The sequence below is a fragment of the Strix aluco genome, chromosome 2 (assembly GCF_031877795.1).
Source record: "Strix aluco isolate bStrAlu1 chromosome 2, bStrAlu1.hap1, whole genome shotgun sequence".
Taxonomy (NCBI): domain Eukaryota; kingdom Metazoa; phylum Chordata; class Aves; order Strigiformes; family Strigidae; genus Strix; species Strix aluco.
The window spans coordinates 5832229-5859934 of NC_133932.1; the positions used below are offsets into that span (position 1 = coordinate 5832229).

Here is a 27706-nt window from a genome sequence, read left to right on the forward strand (position 1 = left end):
TTCCCTTTTTGCTTCTACCCTGTGGAACTCACCACCTTGCATACTCCAGTGAATTTTGAGGTCCTCCACGATGTCGTCTGCACTTGAGTTTTCTTCCACATACCTTCCTGGGAACAAATGCCTGCACTGGCCAGACAAGCCCTTTCACATTCGCTATGCTGCGAATGGGCACTTAACTAGGGAGACAATTTGTCAAGTGCTGACAAACAAGATGTTGAAGGATGGCCAGAGTGTAGGGTTGGAAAGGAAGCTTTCCCTCATTTAGCAGTGAAGTGCTTTGGATTTTCCAACCTTTTCTAATTGGTGGTCTACTTTTCTGACAATCAAGTCTTTCCTTGGCAACCCTCCACAAACCAGCAGGTTGAAGTGGCCTGCTCTCATAGGAGGCTTAGGTCTGGTAGAGCCTTCAGCTCTGTTTGTAAAGCTCTTCCCCTACAGGCAGCATAAAATGCTTTGTTGAACCCTAGCTTCTCCCCGTGAAGGACACACTGGGTTGTATTTTAAGGAGGCCCTGTGAGTGGGGGCTGGCTGGCATCTCATGTCCACACAGGGTACAGCATTCACACCAACTACATGTGGTGGGAGCCGTGCAAGTACTTCAGCATGTCACCAGAAAAGCTTTAATTGGATACTTGAAAGTTAAGAATAATGGTGAGTTTTTTAGTGCATTTCCCAAGTTACATAGGAATGATCATTTTCGTGGCTCGGTGGCTGCTGGAAATGCCGTTCTGTGCTGGAGCACTCTGTGTTGCCAGAGTTGACTGTGCCACCACACGTAGGTCTGCTGGATTTCCCTGCCTTCACTCACGTACTGTGAGCAACAAATACTTCTCTTTACTTGCAGTTAGGGTTGAAATGGCTTTTCAGAGGTTCCCAGCACTTGTAGTAGTTTTTATCCAGGTGGTTGGAGGTCTGGAGGCCCCATTTGGTGACGGCAAGACTGAGGGATGATTCGAACATGAAGGCCTGTTGGGAAGAGGGAAGGTAGGTTAGGGCAAGAGAGCGAGAGTTTAAATCCAGGCAAGGTGGCTCTGCTCTACCACTAACAGGAGTTGCATACATGGTGCAGCACTGCCAAGTCCTGCCTCCAGCCTGATCAACCCAAGGGGAGAAAGCCCTTCAGAGCTGGCATTGCAATGCTGGTATTAACCAGCTCTGAGGAGTGACTTTGGACTCCCTATATACCCAGGAAAGCCAGGTTGTTCCAAGTGCTCTAGTTCAAGGTCTGTTGATGATGATCATTAGGTTTTAGGGGGCGGGAAAAGAAGGACAGTCAGGGGTTTCACTTCTTTGTCCATAGGCTAAGACAAAAATTAAATTAATCAGCGTGAAAATCCCCAGCTTCCTGCTCAGGCAACAATTTATGTGGGCAGATGATCAAAGCTGCCTGGTATCACACGTCTCTGAGGAAGCTCCTGGGAGTTGAAGGGTGCTGATCAGTGAGGGAGGTGAATGCTGCAGCAGTTTGGTCCAAGTACTTTTCCAACTTACCAAGAAGCTAGGCCATACTTTGAGAGTGGCACAGCAACAATATGCCATGCTGTATTCAAAATCTTACTGGTTCCCTTGGCTCCTTACCATGGTCCCTTCTGCAACCCTCTCAGGCTCCAGCTTGGCTTTGCTCGCCTTCTCAAAACAGTCAGCATCCGGCCCATGAGGAGTCATCATGCTGTGCAAGCTGGCCCCTCCAGGCTGGAAACCTTCCTCCTTTGCTTCGTAGTGGCCTTTGATGAGTCCCATGAACTCACTCATGCAGTTCCCTGCAGGAGGCATAGAGAAGAGGTTGCAACGCAGCTGGGCTCTCAGCTTCTTGAAACCCAGGAGCTAAGCTGGGCCAGGCAGTGGGTGGAGTGGAGGTTCCTAAGCATGAGAAGGCATTGAGGATCCTACAAGTGATGCTTGTAAAGCTGTACAGGTTTTATTCCACTCTTAGTTATCTGGATACAGAAACAGAGCTCCCTAATGAAGGTGCATTGATATGGGTAGACTGCATACAGACTGCATGGTGTAACCTGATATTTACAGACTTGGATTAGAGATCTTAAAGTGCTGAAAAGGAAGTTCTGTATAATCATCCCTGTGTTACAGGCACAGAAGGCCAACAGCCTGGTGAGAGAGCCTGGCTGCTGGCCCAGGTTATAAGCATGAAATAATTTTGTTCGATATTCTTCTACTACCTTCAGTTCAGCCAGGTGCTTCAGTACCTTATGGTTTTGATTCATGCATTACATACCTATTTCTCAAGGAGACAAATTCTGTCCTTCTCTGAAGAAGGATACTTTACATAGACCCTCTGAAACCAATGGAGTAATATACCACTAACAGGTAAGGATGGCTGTATCTAATCGTTCAGTACTGAGTTATGCTCCCTGTAAGGAAAGTACTTCTAACAACTGCTGTCCCAAGCTTTCAGCCTTGGTAGACCTGATGTGACTGAACAATATGGCAACTTTCTGCTTAGTGGTCAGTTTTTGCAAAACCAGGGCACGCTTCTGTAGCTATGTTATATATAGCCCTTTTTAACCACTAGTTCAGTCTTCATTAAGTACAATCCAGGGTCTGAAATGTTTAACAGCAAAACTAATTTACCTCAAAGCAGAGTTGGCCTATATATGTATGCAAACATTCATTAATTTTCATCGCTAGTTGTCAGTGTCTCGTGTCAGACTGGATTGTTGCAGGCTTTTCATTGAACCCGCCCATGTACTGCGCTTGGCACATTCGGACCGCTGTACAGATCCTAAGAGCTGGATGGCCAACGTGTCTGCAAGAGGACTGACAATATCACTTAGGAAGAATGGGCAGGTGAGTAGGAAACCAGGCTGGGACTTAAGAGATGAGCTGAGTCCAGTTACTTATTCATTTGCAGATTTCCCACACGACCCCCCAACAACTTTCAAATGCCTCCATTCCCTATTGGTAAAATAGTGTTGTCTTCTACAAGCGGGGTGTTGTGAAGTTAAAATCCCTTAGTGGCTGTTAGATATTAGGTCCCACTGTCATGAGAATCACACAAGTTCTCTCTCAGACACAGATGCAACATATGCCCATGGTATAAAACCTGCATCAGACATTTTTCGACCTGTGGTCCAAAGACTCTGGGAGTAACTCACAGCCTCCGAGGATGTAGAAAGGCGACCAAGAGAAGTCAGTATTTATGAGCTGCACAGCTACTTTTGTATGTGAAATTGTTGCGGTGTCTAGAGGAAATATTTTTGGACCACCTTTGCTATATTTATACTTGGGGCAAAGCTAATGCAGGATGAAAACTGTGACTCTGAGTACACTAAAATTCTCTGAACACAGGCTTTCCACTGCATCTGAGAAGAGGAGGCAACAGGGCCTTGCTGGCAAACAAAATAGGCCTCTTGTAAAATATTTGGAGAGAGGAGAGTTCAGCAGCACAGAACTTGTGCTACTCCTACCCTGGACTTGCTCTGTTCTGTTATGCCTCTCTTAATGGTACAAGATTCTCATCATGGCACTGATTTTAGAGGGAGCTAACGTGTGCAGTGTCTTGATAACTGACTGTTGCGATGTCTGCCTTGCCCACTCAAGCTCTGCCCCTCCATGGCTGGGCTAGTGTAGACAACTGACCTGCTCATCACTAATTTAGTGCTCAAACCTGTGGCTGAGGTACTGGGGTCGAGTGAGCAGCTGTGGTAGTTGTCTGCGTGGGGACTCCTAGATCACAACATGGACAAGAGAATGAGAGTTACTTCAACTGTCTTTTACCACAGACGAAGCAAGGTTGAACAATTTCATATTTGTACGGTTCACAACACATCTGTGGAAAGGTAGCACAGCTCTGCTGATGAGCAGCAACTTAATCGTGGTTAACCAGCAGTGCGTCTCACCTCTTAGGGTCTAATAAGGTGACTTGGCACTACCCCAGCCAGTCAGACGACATGTTTCCATGTCACACTCATTATTGCGAATGAAAGGGCAGGACTTTGCCTGTGGGATTTACTCAGATGGCAGCACAGCTGCCTACGGTGCTTGAAAGCACCACTAATTCTGCCAGCCCCCAAGACGCTTGGAAATATGTCTAAGTAGCAGGAGGAACTAGCTATTAAATTGTGGTTAGTAAGTGTGCAGAAAGCCTCTCAGCACTTCAGAGTGACCATAGTGTGGCCTTGATAGCTTCTGAGATGGGGCCTTTTAGCTGTCGACAGAAGGGGTGCAGGATGAGCAAGCTTTCCCCCTCAGTCTCACAGAGCAGGTTGCCTCATCCCCACCCTGGAAGGGCAAACCCACGTGGGGAACTGGATTTCTAGCATCCATTAAATGCAACTTGTGGCCATGCTCTGCCAAGAAGAAACCAAAAAACTGCCAAAAAGAAACTGGCTCTAGGGATGGCAACCAAATCCCCAAAACGTCAACCAACTCTCTGCCTGAGAAGGAGCTCAGTTCCTGATCTCTGTCTTCTTAAATGCCAGAGGTACCTCCATCACTGTGCAGGTGATGAAGAAGGGCTCAGGAGAGCCAATTCACTCCTTTGCCGTGACTCTGATCTCACCCTGCGATGGCCTTGGGCAGCTCTACATCCTTCTGTGCTTCTCACCGCCTGTGATATTGTATTTTCCTTTCTCTTGTTCTCTATCTATGTACTCTAATGAGATATTAAGCAATTCATGGCTGGATGACAGGTCAATTTCTGATGCATTTGTGCAATGCCAAGTTCAATATGCATCCGGTCTCAGTGGGAGCCCCTTGGGTACAGACACATCCATCTATGCAGACACAACCAGCCCATCACCTCTGAGTTTTCCTGAGATGCTCTAAATAGGAACATCTTTGGTTTTGTTCGTTTTCCAAGGAGGACTGACTGACTCCAAGAAGCTGACTCTAACTCTGCCAAGTACAACAAATCAGACTGCTACTTCCCTGCGTGTGCTCTGAAATAAATGGAGGCTTGGTTTTTTTCTGTAGTCCTGTACTCAAGCACAACCAACAAAGAGCAGACATACGGTGGTAGTATGGTGGCCGGAAGGTGTTGTTAGCTACCCCCCATCGTGGGGGGAATATGACAAAGTCAGCGACTGCCACGCCAGGACGGGTTGACTTGGCTGTCAGGACAGTGAAGATAGAAGGATCCTGAAAAAAGTAAAGCAAAAAAGCATGAAACAGAGCAGGGCTCAGAGCTGTCTGCTCGGGTCATCCAGCTGGTAAACCTGACTGATACAGCCTCTCCTTTGCCTAAACGCTTGTACCACCTGAGATTTGTGACCCTGTGTGACAGCACCGTGCATCTCGATCCCATGCTGAACTTGGGGGACAAGAGATGGGACTGGATGTTTCTTCTTTTGGGCGGCTTTGGAGAGCCTTCCCTGCCCTGGCCACGATGCCCTTGGCGCAGATGCAGGGAAGGGACAGCCCCACAAGACTGGGTACTGTAACTCCAGGGGCAAACTCCAGCACTCTTCCTACCACAAAACCGTACCTCTTCTTTAGCCAGTTACAGAGGACAGAAACATCCTGCTGGGGCATTTAGCCTCACAGCCCTGTTAGTTTACAAACAGGAAGAACAAATTGCAGAGAAATTGTGGCTTGCTTCAAGGATTTTTGAAGTCTCCAGTCCAGTAAAGTGATTTTCTGGGCTTTGATCCCAAAACCATCCTTCTCCTGGCAGGTTTTTCTGGAGTTTAAACAATACTTTCTGTTGGTTGTCTCACTAGAAATGCTCCAGTCTCCTTGCACACCCACTTGCAGAAGCAGCGCCAAGAGATGGCATCGCTGCAGGCACCTCTCCCACTGGGCTGGTTTCCTTTTTAGAAGAGCTGCTCACATTAGTTTTGGCTTTAGTTATTTTCCATGAAATCTAGAAACTATTGCAACGAAAGCTGCCAACTCTTCAAATAAATTTCAGTGCTGGGCTCAGAGGAACCAGGGGAAGGAGTCTGTGCAATTGCAAGAAATAAATCAAGGCAAGAATTTGAAGCAAAAGTCTTTTTGCTGAGTTGCACGGTGTGTGTTGGCTTCAGTATTCAGCCTTCCTCTAGGGCACAGAAATTCTATGCTAAGCTGCATAAAGCTGTTTAGGAAGCTGATCAACCTCCAGTTATGTCTTTGTACCACAAAGGAGGTTGTCTTTCTCTAGAAGAGCTTGGTTTGGGCCCAGAAAAAGCAGTGCAAGAGATTTTATATTGTTTCTTAGAACACAACGTATTTTTTAACAGGTGAGCCCTTGGAACTCAGGGTGGGGTGGGATGGTATGGTATCCACAAAGCATTGCTCTGCCTTGCCCAGCTCTGGAACTTACCGCGTGGTCAAAAGCAACAGAATTAATGACCATGAATTTTTCCAGATGGTATTTGTACGGCGTGTAGTTCCCGTGCCAGGCTACAACATTGAAGGGGGAGAAATCCTACCAAAGTAAAGAGACAGAGGGTTACCATACACAGTCTTCCAACCTGCTGCACACATGCAGGGCACTGCTCTTTCCCAAATTAAAAATAGGTTTAGTGCTGGTGAGAGGTACACTGGCAGCCTGGAGCATGAAGCCCTTTAGGCACGGCCCAACATTGCAGGGGTGTGGTTTTCCTTAGCATTTCTATTTGGTGAGCCTCAGCCCTCCCCCTGGGGTTTGGTCTCTAAGGGCTTACGAATGTCCAGGCCGTGCTTGAACAAGGCCAGCTGCAACATTGGCTCTCTGGTAAGTAAACCCTGGCTTCAGCTCCTCTTTTCTACTCTGTCACTATAAACATATGGAAACGGTGAGGCAAAGATCATCGCTGAGTCTTTAGGCAACCAAGTCTTCACAAACACTTTGTTCCAGACTGAGGAGCCTCAGCTGGGAAGAGGAACGACAAGGGCTTAGTCCTGCTCCACTTAACCCAGCAGGACCTCCTGAGACCACATGCACGCTACTGAGTTGCATATCCCAAGCCATGCACTGACAGTTGCTGCGCTTCAGTGTTACCTGTTCTCCCAGGGCATCCTCACCTGCTGGGCTGCAAACAGCTTGCCCTGGTACTTGCTGATCACGGTGTAGCCCCCTGGCACTTGGCGGTCCTCATACCATGCAACAGGCACCAAGAAGTCACGCGGGTTGGCCAGGCCATTGGCTCCTGCAAAAGAAAGAGAGATGCCAGAGGTCTTTGGGCAACCTGCTAGCAAAATGAGAGGCTGGTGCAATTTCCTGGCTTTGTGGGTGCCCTCCTGCATTTTGAATGACCTTACTGCCTCTTGGCCCACCATGAAACCAGAAATAGTCATGTACTTCTTGTTCCTCTATGAGTAGGCAATTGTAATACATCCTAGCGTTTAAGTCCATGCTCCCCTTACGTGACTAAGACAGGTCTCCCCTAATTGCCTTCTGAACAAGATTAGTACATCATCCTCAACTAAAGGCATGTAAGAACTAGGAATTAAGCAAAAAACAGAAGGTGAATTGCTCTATGTTCCTGGACATCCTGCTGGTTGGACACTTAGCCATGCAGAAGTTGAGGCATGTCGTGAGGGGACCAAATACATTTCTGAATGCTTGCAAAAAGAGTAATAAAATAAGGGCTAGAGATACCTAGAGACTCTGGGCATACTGAGGGGTTGGTTAGCGTAAGGAGTGCATTTTCAAGGTGTAAAGCACCATACGGGTGCTGAAGTATTCTTCTTCTCATTAGTATTGTTACCAAGTGGTTTTGAATTTCTTGGATAAAAATGCAGACATTACTACCTGCTGCTAAGGTTTAACAGTCAGTGCTTTTCTCCAGCTGTCATTTTTTCAAGTGAAAAGTGAAGCTAGAATAAAGTAAGACTGAAATACAAAGGATCTTGGTCTCTGAGGAGAAGGCAGGTAGGTGGTGAGAAGAGTTGCTCTTATAATTACCACCTCCTGAAAAGGTTTATAGACAAGTGCACTCATTTTCTTTTGCTCCAGAAAGTAAATGTTATACTAGATCCCTGCCTTTTGGAGACTGAAAAAACCACCCCGGTCCAACAGTGTCTGAAAAACAACATCAATAATCAAGTGGAGCAGGCACAGGGTGCAAGAAGTGGGTGAAGGCAGGTAACCTCAGCTGGCTGAAAGGAAGGCCGCTAAAAAATCACCATAAGCTCAATGTGGGAAGATATATGTCCAGTACATCATACAGGAGAGATACTCGACTGGGGTCCCACTAAACAGCTGCAAATTGGGTAGGTTCCCCATTGCAAGAATGACTGGCTTCAGTTTCACTACGGCCCCTGAATGCAGATGGGCCACGCCAAGCTTGCTACTGATTGATAATACCCAGTTTGTTCAAGCATAGCCAGTCTTTTAGATCTCACTGAAAGGTATAAAACAAGTCCAGTCTAGTGGGGGGAAAACCACAACCCAACCTAGGACGAAAACCAACCAACCCCAAAACACAGGTCTGAAAGTAGAGAACTATTGGTACCAGTTTTGTACTTATTTTATCTGTTACAAGGGAAGTTTCACTTCCCTTCTCTGCGGCAATCTTAGTAGCAGCAACCAGAGGTTTTCTCAGCAAGACAAGTTTGGAGGCAAGTACTCCAGGGATAAGGAAGGTGAAATAACCTGAGCTGACCACCTCCAGAAAGCTGGCTGGGAAATCACAGCAGGGACGGTGGGGCTTCAGACACTGTGCACCCTCACAATATCTTTGTCATAGCAGCAAGAGACTGTGCCTTCACGATCTATGACACTGCACAGACCAGGAGGCAGCTGGCAGAGAGGATCTGTGATTTATGAGAGCTAGACCTGTGCTCAGTGAAAGCAGATCTGCCCTGGCAGCACAACACAGAGACACGAATGTGTTGCTGATCTGAGTCCTGTGCTGCTCATTTTATTGACGTCTAATTCTCCAAGGGGAACAGCTTCTGACACTAAGGCACTCTAGGCTCTAAGCCTCTGAAGTGCCTGTTATCAGAGGTGGGGGGGGAAAAAACCTGCTTGATTAAATCTATAATGGGGCTTCAAGAATATCTGTTGCCTCTGAAATCTGCCTTTCCTTTTACCAGGTAAATTCTATCCTATCACTCCAGTTTATGGCATATCTGTAAGTAAGAGGCATCAGGGATACTGGCCTTTTGAGTTTCTTTTGTTCTCTCTAGGAACAGGTTCAGAGCCAGCAGATGGGGACTCCCAGACCAGAAGGGAAGAGAGAAAGTGAAAAAGGGGGTGGTGGAGAAATGGTCCCTTCAGTGCCAGGGGAATCTTGGGACAACTGGGCCATCACATTTTTTGGGGGGGATGTGGGGGAATAACAGTGCTGGGATGGAAAGCATCTTTGTAAAGGAGCATGTCCATGGGAGGATGTATGACATAAGGTATAAAAGGATGGATTTGGGCTTGAAATTTATGCCTGTCCCTATGAAATTCACTGTAGGTCTGACAGGAGATTGTTACCGATGGGTCCCAGGTCAGGCAGCTCAAAGTGTGCCCCGTACACCTCTAGGATGTAGCCTCTGGTCTCTCCAAACACCTCCACACTGAAACGCATTCCTTGCTGGAAAATAAAGGAAGATACTAGGATCCTCTCAGGACTTTTCTGGCAAAACACAGGAGCTGGCTTGCTCCAGTGTCGGACTCTGAGCCAGAGGCAAGGCGCAGTCAGCCCTTACCTGGATGACACAGATTTCGTTGGGTTCCACTAGCATCTTCCCAAACTCAGTTGTGATGAGCAGTTTCCCTTGCTGGGGCACTGTGGAAGCAAAATGCAGGCAGAGGAGCTAAAGCAATGTGGTGATTGCCACCTTCTCTGTCCCCCCCAGAGCACCCAGCCTCCAAGGAAGAATGATGGGCCCTTTCTGACCCTGCGTCACAGCAGGACCAGGCTCCCTCTCGCATGCAGAGCCTTGCAGCAGAGATGCCTGCACTGGAGACAGAGCTTCCAGAACCCCACACCACAGCAGGTACCTGCGAGAGGTTAGGACATCCATCACCTCGTGGTCACTTGACATAAGGTTTGTTTCACAGTCCAAATAAATGGGACTTGATATATTTGGTGCCATCCCTGTCTGTCTCATGATCTTCACGTAAAAGGGTGCACGTACCCATCCTTGTCATGACTGTGGCAGTGTGAGATGTCTGGGAATAACTAATTCTTCCTGCTTTCTGAGGGTAGAAGCTAATATCCACTAATTTTCCGTGACCACCCTGGCACAGGCGAGCTCACATTTTGACTTGAAAAGCTAGCAGATATACAAAACCTGCCCTGGCACTTTTACTTCACGATAGCGAGGGAGGTGAGTGAGAACAATTTAATAGCTATTTGATGGGAGAAATGTTTCTGTTGGTGACCCGAAGGCATTTCTGTCCCTCGGTCAAGAAAGATACAAGCAAATATCAGACTTCTGATACCACTCAGAATATTTTTCGGCATGTATGCACTTTATGTGCCAACCTCAACACTCATCGTGGCATCTGGTTGCCTGAGGCTGGCGGAGTGCAGCAGCTAAGCTGCTGTGCCAAATACTCTTGGACTGAAGCAATGAAGGCATCTAGCTGTAAGCTGTTCGGAAATCCTGAGATTTATGTTTTTCAGAAAACCTCTGCCGGTGGTGTGCCTAATACCAGTCTGGGCAGCACTGGGAAATGATCCCTGAGCACCACGCCAAGGAAGCTGGGTCACTGCTCAAAAAACAAGTTGAGGTCTGGCACAGATGTGCACTCTCTCAGCTGCCCAGGAGTGGTGCAACCCACCCAACAGCCCAGCTGGTGCCAAACCACTAAATCTGGGTGGCATGAGGGTGAAGCCAACCCTCTCCTCCAAATCCTGGCCGTAGGGCCCAAGGCTCTGGAAGAACAAAGAGGCAGGCAGGTGTCAACTCAGGTAGACCCTTGTGGGGGAAAGGAAAAGTCAAAGCATCCACTCACCAATCAGGAAGTCACCATCTGAATTATAAAGGCATCTAAAGAAAAAAGAGAACAGCAATGTCAAGGTGCTGTAGGCCCCAGACACTTGCATACACCATGACCACAGCTGGGGATTTTTGAACTGGGAGATTGACATGGCAGAAGACTCCCTTTTGGCATCACAAATGCTAATTGCAGGTCAGTGAATGCAATATAATGGCTGGTGCAGAGGAGACAGGGAGGTATAACGTGCCTGGCCTGGAAGCAGGATGTCCTCCGACAACTGCAAGGTCCCTGCCTTTGTGGCCATGAGTGCATCAGGTGTTGTAGACTGGGGAGTGGGACTGAATTACTTGAGCTTGTCCAGAGAAGGGCAACGAAGCTGGTGCAGAGTCTGGAGCACAGGTCTGATGGGGAGCGGCTGAGGGAACTGGGGGGGGTTAGTCTGGAGAAGAGGAGGCTGAGGGGAGACTTCATCGCCCTCTACAACTCCCTGAAAGGAGGGTGCAGAGAGGGGGGATGAGTCTCTTGAACCAAGGAACAAGCGCCAGGACAAGAGGGAATGGCCTCAAGCTGCGCCAGGGCAGGGTCAGACTGGCTCTTAGGAAGTATTTCTTTGCAGAAGGGGTTGTTGGGCGTTGGAATGGGCTGCCCAGGGCAGGGGGGGAGTCCCCATCCCTGGAGGGGTTGAAGAGTCGGGTTGACCCAGCGCTGAGGGATGTGGTGGAGTTGAGAACGGTCAGTGTGAGGTTAATGGTTGGACTGGAGGATCTTCAAGGTCTTTTCCAACCTTGATGATTCTGTGATTCTGATTCTGTGACTTCGCCCATGAGCCACTGCAGGTGGTAGCAATGCCCATCAGAGGCTACGTGCATGTTGAACTCCAAGGAGTAGCTCCAGTTCCTGAGATGAGAGCACCTGGATCCAACACTGGACCCAACATTGCTGCATCCCCATGTCCAGCTCCCTCCTTCTCTTGGTGGCTCCCCACCCACTCCCCCAGTGCTTGGCCATGGAGCACAGCCTGCTTCACAAACACCTGCCACGGACACTGTGAACACCTTTGCCTGCGCACACAGGAACACAGGGACATAGAGACAGAGATACCGGGAGCAGCTGGACTCAAGCACAGCAGCGACAGATGTACGTGTGTGGGCAGCCAGGCCGGGGCAGCCCGAGCCTCCTGCGTAGCAGTCACTGACCTGTTGATCATGGAGGTGTTGCAGACAAAAATATGGACCGCAATGCCATTGCGTCCTCTGGGCTCACCGGCGCCGCACAAGGTGTGCAGTCCCTACGGGAAACCCAGACCATTGGGAGCGAGCAGCGGGGCAGGGGCCAGCCCCCTTTCCTCCCCTCACCCCACCCTCTTGCTGGGCCTCACCCCCTCTCCCTGCTTCCTGTACCGCTACCAGCCTTTCCGCGTATGGCCTTTTGCCAAACGTGTTGGCTTTTCTTTAATATATTAAGGGTTTCTTAAAAATCCATGTAAGCTGGTGTTTTCCAGCCCAGGGACTGGGGAGAGCTGGGGATTTGGGCTTGTTTTTTGAAGAGTTCCTTGAAAGGCAATGAAGAGAATCAAGTCCACGGTCCATTGGTTGAAATCTGGGATCCTCTCCCCTCCCACGGATGCCCTGCAAGCCCGGTGTCAAACCCGCTGCTGTTAGCCTAATGCTGAGCATCCCGTGTGCCCCGCGACCCCCCAAGGGGGAGCAGAGGTGGAGGATGCCTGGATGCCTTGCCCCCCCCCCCCCCAACTTACGCTCACAAAGTCCAGCTTACTCCAAGGGGCTTTTGGGATCTCAAAAGGTTTCCATCGCAGCTAGATTGCAGCAAACAAAAAGGAAGAAAGCGATGCCAGTGGTTATAACGCAAACAGTGGCTATTCAAAAGAAAGCAGACCCTCGTCACCCCGCCGCTTCCCTGCACTCTGCTAGCTGAAGTAGCTTTATCTTTCCTCTTTGCCTTGCTTAATTTGGTTTACAGATTTCTTTTGATTTATGGAACCTTTTTCTTTTTTAATCATAATTTTGTAAAATAATTGGCAGGCCTATGTAGTGTCAAGGTTAAAAAAAAAAAAAATCCTATTTAAAAGCTGTCTCTTCCTCTGTTACTAACAACACTGTTGAGAGCAAGGAAATTCAGATGAGCTGGCTTTCCACAGCCAAATTTTCACAGCCCTGTGCTCCACTTGGCACTGGATGATTCACTCCCTCCATGACCCAAACATAACACTCCTGTTTGCTCCACCTCATTTTCCCCACATCCAAAGCAGAAATATCTCTACCTGTGTGAGTGGGAGCTGCGAGCAGCACTAATTACTTCTTGCAAAGCCTGTCAAGATCCTCAGGCAGAAAGTGTCAGAGAAGTCCGAAGTATTTATTACTGCTAATATAATATTAAGGGTCTTTGCAGCTCTTGGGAATGAAGTGCTGTGGCTGAGAGTCCCTCACTGGGGACAGTCAGTGCAGACCAACACAAACACCCAAAATTAGAAGGATGTTCATGTGGCCAGCTGCAGATACATCCCCCTGCATTGATACACTTGACCCCAGACAAAAGTGCCTGTGACTCTGGGCATCCATGAGAACATTTTCTTGCTTTTAGCTACCCAACCTGGCAGTTCTTGACAAGTTTTTAGGCTGGTGTCCTGACAAAACTAAGTTTATGGGACTCTATGTCTATGCCTGCCGCTCCCCAAAATCTTGAACTATGTGAAATTTCAGCTATATTTGAAAGGGATACAAAGATATGAAATTCTCCCAAGCCTCATGGAAGTTTTCCAAATGCAAATCAAAACGTGGTTGCCCAGGTGACTTGTCAGGCTCTCCTGGAGAGCCAGCCTTGGGAGGAAACAGGCAACTGCGCCCAGTGAGTGCATCTGTCAGTAAAGATGAGCGAAGCAGGGGCTCATCATTAATTAATCAGTTGCACCCAGGCCTGGCCCCACAGCTTGGCCCTTTCCGCTCTACTCTCCGAAGCTATTTGCTTTCCAAAGGCATCCCACCACCGCAGTCTCGCAGCCACCCTGGGTCACCACGATTGGATCCATCCCTTGTCCCTTCCTCCCCCCATCCTGTTTGCTGCCGGGCAGAGGCACATTTTCCTCCCTGGAAGACCTGGGCGTCTCCGTGCCGGCACCCGCTCAGAGTCACACTGCTGGGGTGCTGGGCAGAGCAGAAGAGGCTGCTGGAGAAGCTGCGTATTCTGGATGGAGACACCAAACAACACACCCACCAGTAGATCAGGTGTGACCCTTGCGAGGTATTGACACCTCACAGATGAGCCAGTAAGATAGTTCTGAACCTCAGGTTTTGCTTTTGGACTTCTTTAAAGCATGTTTTCCTTTGGTTTCCAAGACACCCTTCCAGACATGAACTAGAGCCAACAAAAAACATGGTCAGAAGGTGATCCAGAGCCTGCTGCCACCCTCAGCAGTGGGACCTCCCCCAGCTCCTGTTCACTTCATGGCAGCTGTGAAGGACAGCGGTGGCATCTTAACATGAACCGTTCCTCTAATGACTGTTTTAACCTTCAGGGTTGGGAATTGGGACCCAGTTGACAGAAATCATTGAGAAATACTGACAGAAAGGACATGCAGAGGGACAAAGGGAGAAGACCCTGAAGACTTGGGGGAGAGAGAGGGAGAACAGGCAAAAGAAGAGACTTAAATGTTAGGTATAAAGATGGTCTAAAGGGAAGCAAATTTTCTCACTGAGGAATATGGAAGATGACAGTAAGTCTACAGATGAAGTAAAAGTATAGTGCAGTTCCCGCATAACAGCTTCACTTTCACTTTGGTCCCTGTGGACACCTTCACAGTTGTCATTCCTGTGGGACAAGGAGAGCAGGAAATCAGTTTGTCATCCAGTCCATTGATCACAACTGAAAATGGTGTCTGGCCGCTTTCCTCTGAAATACCTGCAAACTGCAAAGCCACTGCCCAGCTCTGCACATCATCTGTCTGGCACGTCTTTGCTGCATTTAGGTTTCAGCAATGCAAGAAGAGAAGAACGAGCATCCTGAGCCAGAAGAGAGGTCCAAGACAGCCAGCACCAGCCAGCACCAGGTGCTTAAAATGGGGAAGCTTTTAGTGTTGTTTCCCTGCTGTATGATACTTCAGCCTCCTGAGACACGACATCCCCGTGCTTACTATTACTTCATAGGTTTTATCTCTCCAAGGTTTGTCCAATCACTTTCTGAATACACCTACATCTTCTGGCAAGAAGTTCCACAGTTCATGCTTTTTCTTTTTTTTTAACATGACATTTGTTATTGCTATTCATTTTCTCCCTGACTCTCAATCATCTCTCTTCCCTTGATCATCTCTGTTCCAGGCTGGAGAGCTTTCTTCTCTTTCAGGATTTCTTGTATGGATGCCACCCAGTATTTTTTCATCACCTTTGTCTACTTCTATGTTTTGTCCCCTGTGCCTTTTATAATTCTGCCGTTGTCTTCGGGCAACGTTAAAGGATATTTTTTCCCATTGACTTCAACGGGCTTTGCATAAGGTGCCTCCATATTGCCATCCTTTTACAGAATCACAGAATCACAGAATCGTCTAGGTTGGAGAAGACCTTGAAGATCATCCAGTCCAACCATTGACCTAACACTGACAGTTCCCAACTACAGCATATCCCTAAGCTCTAAGTCAACCTTACTCTTAAACACCTCCAGGGATGGGGACTCCACCACCTCCCTGGGCAGCCCATTCCAAAGCCTAACAACCCATTCTGTAAAGAAATGCTTCCTAATATCCAGTCTAACCCTTCCCTGGCGCAGCTTGAGGCCATTACCTCTTGTCCTATCACTTATTACTTGGTTAAAGAGACTCATCCCCCCTCTCTGCACCCTCCTTTCAGGGAGTTGTAGAGGGCCATGAGGTCTCCCCTCAGCCTCCTCTTCTCCAGACTAAACCCCCCCAGTTCCCTCAGCCGCTCCCCATCAGACCTGTGCTCCAGACCCTGCACCAGCTTCGTTGCCCTTCTCTGGACACGCTCGAGTCATTCAATGTCCTTTTTGTAGTGAGGGGCCCAAAACTGAACCCACTCATCGAGGTGTGGCCTCACCAGTGCTGAGTCCAGGGGTAAGATCCCTTCCCTGTCCCTGCTGGCCACGCTATTTCTGATGGTGATCCATTTTAGATGGATGATGATCAGGAAAGCTCCTTAAGGGAGCTGGGCGAAACACAAAACATCACAAGTAAGAGTCAGGCTTGTCCAACAAACTGAACCTGGTCTCTGGCTCTGCTTCAGAGAGGATGAGAAGGAAAGCAGGAAGATGGCTCCCACTTACTGCTAGGAAATAACCCCTCTGGGTTTGATGATTGCCAGTGAAAGTGGCGAGAGACTGGGCAGGAGCTTCGTTGCTGTTCCCTTAGGTAAAAGACATACTACATGTAAATGGCTCAAGATGCTTGAGAGCCAGGCATTTTGGAATTACCGTAATCATAAATAACTGTAATGGTAGAAGTGGGCAGCGAAAGGGCATCAGGGATGGATGAGGTGGTAACAGAAGTCGTTGGAGCTTCATCTGGGAAGGAGCACCAAAGGCACGTAAATATAAATATAAGCCTGTCACCACTCCTTGGTCAGTGGCTGGAAAACATATTCCAGCAGAACTGGGAAAGTATTTAGACAAATGGTGAGGCTGCCAGGAGGCTGGAAATTAGCTAATGATGATGCATCAAAGGGAAAAACCTGGGAGGAGTAAGAACCGATGACCGTGAGGTGGTGTTGAGAGGAGAATGGCAGGACTCAGATTAGCGAAGCCAAATGTTCTGGGGCTGGCAGGGAAGAAATTATGATTAAAGATGATGGCAAGGCTGTAACAGAAGAAGACAAATGCCATGTCTCTGTGTGACTCTCCAGAATGAAGCTTGATTTCCCAGGAGGGCTGCAGAGAAATGGGCTGGCAGCCAGCAGCATCTCTGAAAGCACAGGGAAGGAGGGGATGGATGACAGAGACATGCTGCTGGCCTGGGGCATGATGATCCTTTCCTGGGGGACACTGAAGAGGAAAAAAGAGCAGTCTGAGAGGTGGGCAACAGGAGTCCCCAAAGGAGATGCTAGAGAGCACAGACCAAACCCTGACACCGAGCCCTCCTGGGAAGCAGCACAAGCATCCATCGAGGTGGGAAGAAACAAGCATAGCATCAAGGGCTGTCTTTCCTTGGATGACCTATAGTTGGGGAACAATGGGTGGCAGTCAGGCCCCAGCCCCTGTGTGGGCCAGACTCCTTAGCTCCCAAGTCCTCAGACCTCTTGCATCTCAATGCCTTTGTGCCCCTGGTTAGCTTAATATTTCGACTGTCCTCCTGGCAGGACCCAGGGCTCTTTCCGACATGGTTACCTGGTTGGGGTCAGGCTCAACCTCATCCCAGTTGTGGGTCAAGTGCCCCTCCTCGAGAGGTTTGAAGGGTTTGTGGCAGACTGAAGGCAGGATCCGATACAGCCAGCTACAAAGAAGGAAAAGACCTGGATTAGCCTGGGGAAGAGGTTAAACCCTTTGAGTGGCTGCTGGCTGACTGAGCTCCTAAAGGCATGAATAACATTTACATTGGTGTCAACTGGACCAAAATGCGTATTAAATATCAAACATCAGCTCACAGCCAGAGACTTCCAGAGAGATTGCTTTTTATTATAGGCTCTAAATACAAATATATGCTGTTACATGTAGATAAATGTCTATATGTGTGTTTACATATAATTATATGTCTACATTTACGCACACAGATATATATATGTATATTAAAAACCTAAAGATACAGCTTTATCTATGGCAGAAATACAGCAGTCTCTGAGGTGGAAAAAAAGCCTATTTAAACACAGCTACAAAGCAGCTCAGACAAGACAGGGACGAGCGCAGTGTCTAACTGAAAGTACAGAGGAGCTTTCAGGAGACAGGTCACAGCCAGTATCTGAATTCGGAGGGATTACTGAAAGTAGCAACCTATCCTGACAGGCCATGCCCATAGGACCATCAGTGAGCCCATGTAGTGAAGACCAGAGTTTTATGTGGGATGACACTTCCTACTGCCATAGGAGGTCCCTCATGCCTCCATCACTGCCTGAGACCATCACTCTCCTTCCTTGCTGCCTGCTGTGTCCATGGCTGCAGCCCCTGCTACTCTGGTGGCCCTGACTGGCATCCGCACGCCATGCATAGATGCAGCCATGCCCAAAGCTGGGCCTTTAATCAAGCAGGAGAGCAGAGTTAATCAGGAAAGCCTGAGCTAGGCAGGGCTGCCAATGCCTTTGATGTGTTAACAGAGGTGGTTGCAGTTTGGGTGGGTGGGAGAGGGGAGGAGGGGGCTCTCCCTTGAGAGCTGGAAAATTTCCATCAAGGACGTCTTCATGCAGCAAACAATGATTCATCCCTTTCCCACGCACATCGCGAGCTGGCTCCAGCCTGGAGAGCAGAGCTCTGTGAGGCAGCTCAGATGATGCATTTGCCTTTCATTTGAATGAACAACAGCAGGGACAGAAAAGCTGCCGTGGGAGAAGCAAAATGAGAAACCCATCTTCTTCAATCTGGTCATGGACAGAGCACGATGACCGGGACAGAGCTCCAGGATGTTTGCTGAGGGCTGGAACAAGCTTTTCCCAGCACTGGTGGAAACACGGGGTGATAAGCAGCGTGCTGGGTGCCTGACACTTGTTTGAGTCCCTGGCCAGCCCCAAAATGGGTACAGCCTGATCTAGCACCTCACCAGCCCTGGCCAGCATGCAGGAGCATTCCTTAGGAGGAGGAGAGTCCTGCTCAGAGGCTTGGCTTTGACACTGTCCGTCAGGTGCTTACTAGCACCAGTCACAGCAGGGATGTTTTTGCAGTGGTATCAGGGCTGAGACCCCAAGGCTGTTTCACACAGCACACACAACCTACTTGAGACCATCTGGCCCCCGTGAACATCCCCTCCCCTTCCTCACCTTTCTCAGAAAACCACTTTCTTTCCCATCCCAATATCACCTTTCTCAGCATTTTCATAATCTACTCGCCACAGTGAAGCCTTTCCTCTTCCTCTCCTGTGGTTTTCTGCCCTTGCCCCTCTCCCAGTGCACAGTGGAGGTTTTTCATCTGGCTGGGCTCACAGAAAGCACTGGTGGCACAGAGGCGTCCTCTCCATTGCTCCCCAACACTCGCCCCAAGCACCCTGCATCACCCACCCGCTGCCGGGAGTCACGGTACCTTCGCTTGTTCGTGGGCCGGGGACAGGTGAAGGCAGAGCCTGAGAGCTGTTCAGCATACAGGCCATACGGGCAGACTTGTGGGTTATTCTGAATGGGAGGAGAAGGAAAAATAAGGAGTGAGAAGCAGTGGCACGGGATTTAACTTGGGACCCCCCCTGCAGAGCACCGTGATGGGCACCCGGCACCCGGATGCCACAGGGTGGACTGTGCTCCTGAGTCTGTGCATCAGAGTCGGTAGTCATATCTTCTTGCTCCTGTGAGGCTGGGTGCCCCGTGGGTACCAGCCAGACCCCAAACCCCATTCCCACACGCAAGAGGCCACACAAGTGCCCTAAGGAGTTGGCACAGCCATTGAGGCAACACACCCGTTGCTAGAAAAAGCTGCAAGGGGCAGTGCTCGGTGGGATCAGCAACAGGAGCGTCGGGGAAAAGGGGATTATTCCCAGTGCTTAGAGACTGCAAAGCGGACTGTTAATATGCACAAATTTTTTGGAGACAGAGGCGTTACCCCAGAGCATCATGTCTATCTGGCTTTCCAGATTGCTGATAAAGACTCACAGCACCTGCACCTTTGCTTCTTCCCTCCTACTCACTAAACGCCCCCTTCTCCTCCTGCCCTCTGCCCAGGGGAGGGGTGCCCAGAGCAGGCGTTTCAGTGCCGTGCTGCTGTTTGCTGCCAAGAATGAGACTGACCTGTGTGGGAGCCTTTGCTTTTCCGCAGGGCTTCTGCACAGTGACAGTGCTCCCTTGGAGTACAAAGTGGGCACTTACCCTTTTGCAGAGCCGTGGGTACGACTAGCAGAGGTTTAGCAGCCTTTGTGAGTTCATAACTGAAGGACAGATTCCTCTTTTTCAGAGAACAGAAACTAAACATTTTGATCTAAGTAGGCCAGTATCTATTTGTTTGAGATCAGCAAGAAGCAAAGGCATCCAAGAACTGCAGGAAATACCCCGGTGGGACAGTCATACACCATTTGCTATCCCATCTCCCTCCTGCAAGGTCTAGTTTAGCATCCTGTCATCCCGCTGCGGCTGAGCAGATCAGCCATCCATACGGTATCAAGCACTGCCCTGACAGGTGGGCAGAAGGAAGAGGTAAAGCTCTCATAACGCACGTAGTTTCCAGCCTTCAAACTCCATCTTGTCAACATGGGTATGCAGTGAAGCAGGGGGATCAATAGCCCTTGTCATTTTTATCTTAGCCAGCACTACTGCAGATGCCAGTCTTATAAATACTGCAGAGGAGAAAGGATCCACCCCTGGGACTGGAGATTTTTTTTTTTTGTCTAACTCGTTTTCAGATTTTTCTATTAACTCTTTTGACACCAAGTCTAAACTCTGTCCAGATGAGAGTACCTCAGCCAGGAGCTGGAGGGGTCCTCCTCTGGAAAGCGGTGCTGCTCTGGGTGATCACAAGGAGCATCCACCATAGTCCACTGCTTATTCAGACCAGCAGCCACCGCTATCAATCTCCCAGTTTTAAGGTGCCTCTTTCTTGCATTTTTTCTCCACCCATCTGCTATAGCCAGTCTCAGAAACAAGACACTGCACCAGCAGAGCCATCAGTCTGATCCAGCACAGCAGTTTATCTTTCTTGTGGACACACCGTAGGCTGCAGTGCAGACCTAGGGGACATACATATGCATTTGATGTGTCCTTGTGTTGTGTGTTACTATCCACAGTGGCATACAACGTGTAAAACGTCAGAACTGGGGAGATCCAGAAAACTCAGGGAAAGCGAAGGGTGAAGCTCCCTGCTTGACCTTAATTCTGCTGGCCTCTTTGCACAGAGGATGAAGAGGAGCACCAACGGATGCCATTCACTGAACATAAAATGCTACCATCTGAGTCCAAGGGATTACAGGAGATCAGAGGGAGGGCACAGTCAGTCTCAAAACGTGTGCTGGTGTAAAGGAGACCAGTGCAAAGGAGAGGAGAGAGCTTTAATTCTTCAGGGTTTCATTCTTGCCTCTGCCGACTGCATGGCTAGCATCACATAGGTCATGATTCCTTTCTTTAAGACATAATTTATTTTCATCAAACACGTTCAGAAGTTACTTTTAAGAATGAATCTGTCAGTTTATAACTTCAGGCATTCATGTCGCCTCCCTCCAAAGAAGCTGCTCTCCTGCCAATGGCTTAGAAGCCATCTTCATCGGCTTCAATTCCTACAGAAATTCTGAAAGCCGCCTCTCCTGTGTGAGCATGTCTCTCTGCCAAGCTTCAGACTTCTGCTCCAGTTTATTCCAGAGCTGATGGCTTCCTTCTCGGTGTGACCGAGCCACTTGCATTGCAGACTCCTTTGGGAAAAAAACCTGCTGTTGAGCAGAGGTAATTTAGGCAAGTCTTAACCCTCACAGTGAGACTTGGAAGCTCGTGAGTAACTTAAAAATAGAAAGTATGAATGGAAATATTTAATTCTGAGTTTTGCCAGCATCTTATTATTCCAGTCCTGCACAAAGAAGGTTCCTGGAGACTTTTGTGGTGGCAGAGGGAAAGTAAACACTTTAAGATGAAAAGAAGCCCAGGGAACAGATATCCACTCCATTCAATGTCATTTTAATAAAGCACTTAAAAAAACTCAGTACCTGTCCCTCTGGTAAAGCTCCTGGACAGCGTGGATCCTCCGAAACATGTTCATTTCCAAATCCCGACATGTACTGTAAAATAAACCACACAGCTCATCAGCGTTTTGAAAACACAAGCAAAATCTATCCAGACAACCCATCCATCGCTTCCTCATGCATTTTTCTGGGCCGTATATACGCATTAAGACTTTCTCAAGTGCTCTGCTTGCGTATTGCCACAGACCATTTTCACAGCTCTTGGGTTCTCTTCGTTAGCTAACCGTGTGGTGGACTGGGAAGCCAGACAGGATTTGCTCTTCTGCTAAATCTGCATGTCTATTTTGACCACATTCTGCGCCATGAAGGCACTTGAGAAATAAGCCAAATATCACATATACAGTCAGAACAACAGGGTGATGTATGGGAAGAACTGCACATCAACATTATGGAGGCGTGCTAGCACCATCCAAGTTAAATCGGAATTCGCTTGAATCATGGATGTTCCAAAATCTGCAGACTGCCTTGCAGATTTGTGCACTGACTCCTCAGATGCTCAGGGATTGAATTTGGGAGCCGTTTGGTTGCCAGGTTCCTGCGATACACCCCCATGATCATCAAGAAAAAGGTCAGGATGTAGTTGGGATGAGGGAGGAAGAGAAACTCAGCTGGGACTTAAACTATGTTACTGATTTGCCCTAAATAAGTATCACCCAGTTGGGTGTGAACTGTCCACCGTGGTAGTAAGCAAGAATTAATCCATTGCCAGGTGATAATCTGGTTTTCTAGGGCGATGTCTACCAGAGAGACCCACGGATGGAACAGACCTGCATGCCCTCCCATGCCTGCCCTGCCCTGAGCACGGCTAAAAGCCACAGGACGCCGGAGGATGCAGCTCCCAGATTTGTGGCACTGAGAAAATCCCCACAGTAAACCTGAGACACACAAGGGAAGCAGGTATAACAGAGACCTTAGCTTTGCACTGACAGAAATGTAAATACAGTCCTTTCAGATGCTATAGAAAGGCATGAAGCAACTCTGTTGATCTCTGCATGAACGCAGAGGTGTTTTGGCAGCAATCGATAGTTCAGCTCCATGACCTGGGGAGAGAGTTAAATATTAATGCTCCCCTCTACTGACTGCAAGAGTAGCCGGGCTACTCGCCTGCCTTCACACAGCGGTGCTGGGATGGCAAAGCCCAGGAGCCCAAACGCTTGGCTGACACATACATGCTTGCTGCGACGGGGTGGCTGCGGCACTGCAATGCTGCTGTGCCCCACCATCTGCCCAGGGTTCCAGCCCTGAGAAACCCCGGGAAGTGGCAGGTGTGGGAGGCAGAGCTCTGACACAAAGGTGGAGTCACAAACACCTGGTTTATTATATTATTATAGTGCCTGAATTATTTCCCCCAGGGGTTCTCAGCCTTGTGCAATCTGCAGCCCTCCCAGTGTAGCAGACACTCAGAAAACAAACCTGAAACCTCCTGACAAACCATGTGCTTTCCTCAGGCACCTTTCAGTGACCTGTAAGAAAGCCCATTGCTGGGGGAGCCAGGCTGGCTCAAAGCCCTGCATGCCTGAACCTGAAAATATCTTGGTTTCAGTTGGTTCGGGGGGACATTTCTCTCCTTACAAATGAACATACATCACTAGGACCCTGCTCACCACTGGGTTCTGCAAGAAACATATTGATATGCAAAGCAGCAGGTCACCTAAGCAGCCTTGGCAAGTGTATTGTACTGAAGCATTTCTTTCTTCTTTTTTTTTTTTCCTTTCTTTTTTTTTTCCCCTTCCCTCTTTTAAACGGAAATGCAGCAATATCTGATGGGACTGCAGCAGTTCCAGAATTAACCGAGACCTCCGCACTGCATCCTCTTCTACCAGCAGTGCAAAGGTGGTGGGAGCATTTCCCTGTGGGGCAGTCTTGATAAAAAGGGGAGGAAAAGGGGAAGAGGAGAAGGAGGGGGACATGCTCATTTTCTGGCAGCATAGCCAGCAAGGCCCTGCAGGCTCTGCCATTAGCACAGCAAGGAGAGGGTTAAGGCAACGTGCAGGCTGCTTTGCTGAGCATCACCTGCAAAATGCTTGACCTAAAGCTGGTGGAGGGCTGGGAGGGGACAGTCTGTGGTTCTTTGGTGGGTTTGTGTATCTGGGAACCAGTGTGTGCTCCTCAGCAGCCCCCTGCCACACCACTGGGGCAAAGCGGGAAGGAGGCACAGAGGTGAGAAATCCATCCCCTGTCCTCCAGGTGAAAAAACCTGCACAGCTGGCTTTCCCATCCACATCCCTCAAAGCCCCTTTGCTTCTGCTTGCCAGGACGGGGGCAGGATAGAAAACCAACTCAGCAACAAGCATCCTGTGCCAGCAGCTGCTCTGTGTCCATGCTGGTGCTGCACAGCACCTTGCCCGGCCCCGCATGGGCGGTTGGGGGGGGAAGCAATGTCGGCAGCTTCCCACTGGACTCGACGGAGAGCCCCTGCCTTCCTCGGCTGTGCATCACCGGGGGCTGCAGAGCCGCTGGTCATTGCCCAGCCACGCAGAGGGATGGGTGGGCTGGGGCAGGAATGCTGACTGAGGGAAGAGGCGGTGTTCGGGAGAGGGTGGCATCGGCCCTCTGCCCTGAGAGTGGGGACAGAAGCTGCTGCATCATTGTTTGGTCAAATAGGTTCTTCCTTGCCAAGAAAAAAAAAATTAATCCTCAGGTAACTGCATCAAGGGCTGAAAAAAAGACATTGGCAGGACTGCAGCCGCGGGAGGGGAGACGTCGTCCTACCGGTGATTTATCACCCTGAGTGTGGCTCCAAGGCTTTGCTTGGAAGTTCAGTGTGGCTTTTCTCATTCGCTTGTTTTAATTTGTCTTTCCCTGTGGCAGAGCTCAGAGAGGCTTCTCTCCTCTCCATGCCCTTTGGAGTCAGTGTCAAACACTACTTGGGCTGCCAAAACTAGCTGTGCCCTACCAGCTCCCCATGACACAGCGTGCTCCAGGGCTCCGGGGCACCACGCAGGGACCCTGACGATGCAGGTTGGTCAGGCCCAGAGGCACAAAGACCAGGCACAGATTCACAGAATCATGTAGGTTGGAAAAGACCTTGAAGATCATCCAGTCCAACCATGAACCTCACACTGACCATTCTCAACTCCACCAGATCCCTCAGCACTGGGTCAACCCAACTCTTAAACACCTCCACGGCACACCACAGCCCTTCTCCCTGCCAACCCTCTGAGCCCCCTCACACTTTGCCTTGTGCAGGGTAGCCCCAAGCCAGGAGAAATGACACCTTTCTGCCCGCTCAGCACCCGCACCGGGGCACCCGTCCTGGGTGAAAAAATCTAAGACAGATGGAAACCAACCCTTCTTTTCCATGGCATGGCAACAGGTTTTTAGTCCAAAGCGATCTCACTCTAGGTCCCTGCCTGGCCTCCACGGTTCCTAGCCATGATGGGAGTAATTCCAGGTCGGGCAGGTTGATGGGAACTATTCTGGTAATTGGGTTGGTGGTTCCTCTGTAAAACAAAAAGTTCTCTGTGGTCCTTCGTTTACACTTCTGCTTTTAATTACTGTTGTTATTTTGTTCAAGATCCTGTAGCTTTTCATGCAAACGGTATCTTAGGAATTCATCTGACTCCGCTTTGGTTTTTGTTTTGTCATTTTTCAATAAAATGGGAGAGATAAAAGCCCAGCACAGCATAAAAAATTCAGCAAAGCTCATTGATTGGAATAACCGGGATGCAAAGCAGAGTGCTCGCAATGGGTGTTGTGCTCTGACCTATAAACCGTAACCTTTTGTTCACTGGATTAGACAGCAGGCATGGGAAAAACGCATTTGAAGTCTGAACACATAGACTGCAAAATAATTAAGGCCCTTCTTCAAATGCTGCATAATACATTTCTCTATCAGCTCCTGCTGCAGGACACAGGAAAACAACATTCATCTCAAGACAAAAGGCAGGGCACTTTGTATCAGCTCAGTCCAGTCAACTCCAGAGCGTCTAACACAAACCATCAGAAATGGGGACACAAGCATTTGGGGCAAGGAGCAGAGCAGGTCTTTCACCCTCCATGCAGGGCTCCACAGCCTCCTTGTGGGGTAAAACCAAAGCACCCAAACGGGAAATCTGCCCCGGTGCCGCATGGCCAATATCCCTGTCAGGAGCTGCCATCTTCCCAACGTCTCGCCAACCCTCTCCTCCAGAAGTGCTGGGGATGATCCAGGGTCAGACCCTTCCTGAAAGGACCTGCCCAGCTCCAGGGTGGGTCAGGGCACTTGGTGGAGGAGGGAAAAGAGGAACAGATGCCAGGAAGAGCGGAGAGGAAGGGTGAAGCAATGGTTTTGGAGGAAAGATGCCAATAGACAGTGGGGTGGGCGAGGTGATGATGGGATACAGATGGATATTGACATCTTGGAGGGGAGTTGCTGGCAGAGCAGCCTGTTCCCGTGGCCAGCTCTGGGTAGACCTGCACTCAACCTGCAGTCACACCAGCCAACAAGGTGTTAGGGTCTGCTAGGAATGAGTCAAAGATGGACATGGAAGATGCTGTCACAGCCATGACAGAAACCAGTTGGCCACTTATCCAGAGTGGTACAGGGGCAAGGCTTCCCTGCTGCTGAAAGAGGATGGTGAGAGCTGGAAGGTGTCCGGGACAGGTCAGGAAGAGGCATGGCGAAATTTTACTGTATGAGGAGACAGGACTCTTCAGAGGTGAATAAGAAGACCTGTAACACCACTATGTAAAATAATGAACATGCAGAAGGTGGTAAAGGAGCACATACATACATATAAATACATATCTCAGGCATATCCAGAGATAGGAAAAGGCTTAGTGACAGTGACAGCCCTGAAGCCTGGGGAGAAACATGATGGTCCTACACAAGCTCTTGAGACCCTCCGTGGTTGTGGGGTGAGCCCTTACCACTCCTGCCTGCTGCAGCATTACCCACACACCCCGATGGCCCCAGGGCGGCCGGCACCCCACAACAAAGGTGAGGTGCTGAAGAATTCAGGGCTGTGAGTCTTGTGTCTCTACGCATGAGCCATAAACCCCACCACAACCTGTCCTTCTCCCAAAACTCCCCTGTGCTCTGGCAAATGGTGGCAGGGAAAGCTCCAGCGGGATGTCTCACTGGGGCTCGGGGAGGAGGTCATGTCTGGAGCCCCTCTGCCAGCGTGCCCTGCGAGGGCTACTGAGAAGGTGGCCCAGAATGAAGCTGCTGCTCCTCTCGGCTGCCGGGGAAGATGGTGGCCAGGGTTGCAACATCTGGGCAGATGTTGCCAGACAGATTTCATAGGCTGAGGGTGAAACACCCCCCTGGCAGCCAGGGTGGGAGGAGGGGGGGGTGTGGAGGGTAGGGGAGGGACAAATCCCGTGATGACGAGATCCTGCACTGGGACAGCCTGATGAAGAATGATTTCCAAAGGGGCAGAACAGGGATAGAAGAGCCTATTTATAGATGAAACACAGTGAAATCCTTCGTCCCAAGAGAGAGTTTTAAAACCACACCTTGAAACATAAAAGAGGGGCACATTAAAATGAAACAGATGCAAAAAAATCAGTGTCAGCTGAGAAGGGGCGTCCACAGCCAGCACTGGTGGGTCGCAGGCACCCAACCCCTTACCTGCAAGCCTGTCATCCTCCTCCTGGAGCAGACACAAACCCCAAGCAGGTATCTGGCCGAAGCAGCCTGCCAAGCAGTCTTCTAGCTGGTCGACCGAGCCGGGCCAGTGGCAGGCTGACAGTGCTGAAAGTGAGAAAGTCCAAGGGAGTTTTCAACCTGTTTGCTCAGCCCTGTCTGTGTTTAACCAAACGCCAGCCCTTCTCCACAGAACCAACCCCGGGATTGATTTGAAGATAATGAACAGGGGGTGAGGGGGACTGGGTTCCCTCGCTGCTCTTTTTCCTCTTTAGATGTTAAAAAAGGGTCTTAGTTCCCACACATAGGGGAAAAAAAAGAACAAGGTGTTTAAGAACAAAGAAAAGCCATTTTTGCAACTGTTTTATAAGTTTCTTTCATAAATTATACCCCTAGCAATTTTCATATACAATCCTCTAAATGTGTAACAAATGTTTGTTCATTACGCTTCTGAGCCATGTTGTATTGGGGATAGAAAGGATCACAGCCTGTCCTGGCACAGGTAGTGATATTTGTGAAACACTGT

General features: G+C 49.2%; 1 protein-coding gene across 1 annotated transcript; it reads right to left on the reverse strand.

Moving 5' to 3' along the window:
* Positions 1-597: 597 nt before the first annotated feature.
* HGD (homogentisate 1,2-dioxygenase) lies at positions 598-27280 on the reverse strand. Its single transcript, XM_074808922.1, has 14 exons — positions 27166-27280; positions 21576-21647; positions 18986-19074; positions 17150-17255; positions 12561-12620; positions 12001-12092; positions 10820-10854; positions 9565-9644; positions 9350-9449; positions 6946-7070; positions 6263-6367; positions 4971-5097; positions 1579-1760; positions 598-966 (listed from the first exon to the last, which is right to left on the reverse strand). Exons 1-14 carry the CDS (start codon positions 27178-27180, stop codon positions 835-837), a joined length of 1320 nt encoding a protein of 439 aa, XP_074665023.1. The 5' UTR covers positions 27181-27280; the 3' UTR covers positions 598-834.
* Positions 27281-27706: the final 426 nt, after the last annotated feature.

Excerpts from the sequence above, each read along its gene's own strand:
- HGD (XM_074808922.1), bottom strand. Across the intron at positions 9,645-10,819 it reads AGATGGTGACTTCCTGATTG|TGCCCCAGCAAGGGAAACTG; the intron begins GTGAGTGGATGC and ends TTGCTTCCACAG. Across the intron at positions 967-1,578 it reads GGGTTGCAGAAGGGACCATG|GCCTTCATGTTCGAATCATC; the intron begins GTAAGGAGCCAA and ends TCTTCCCAACAG.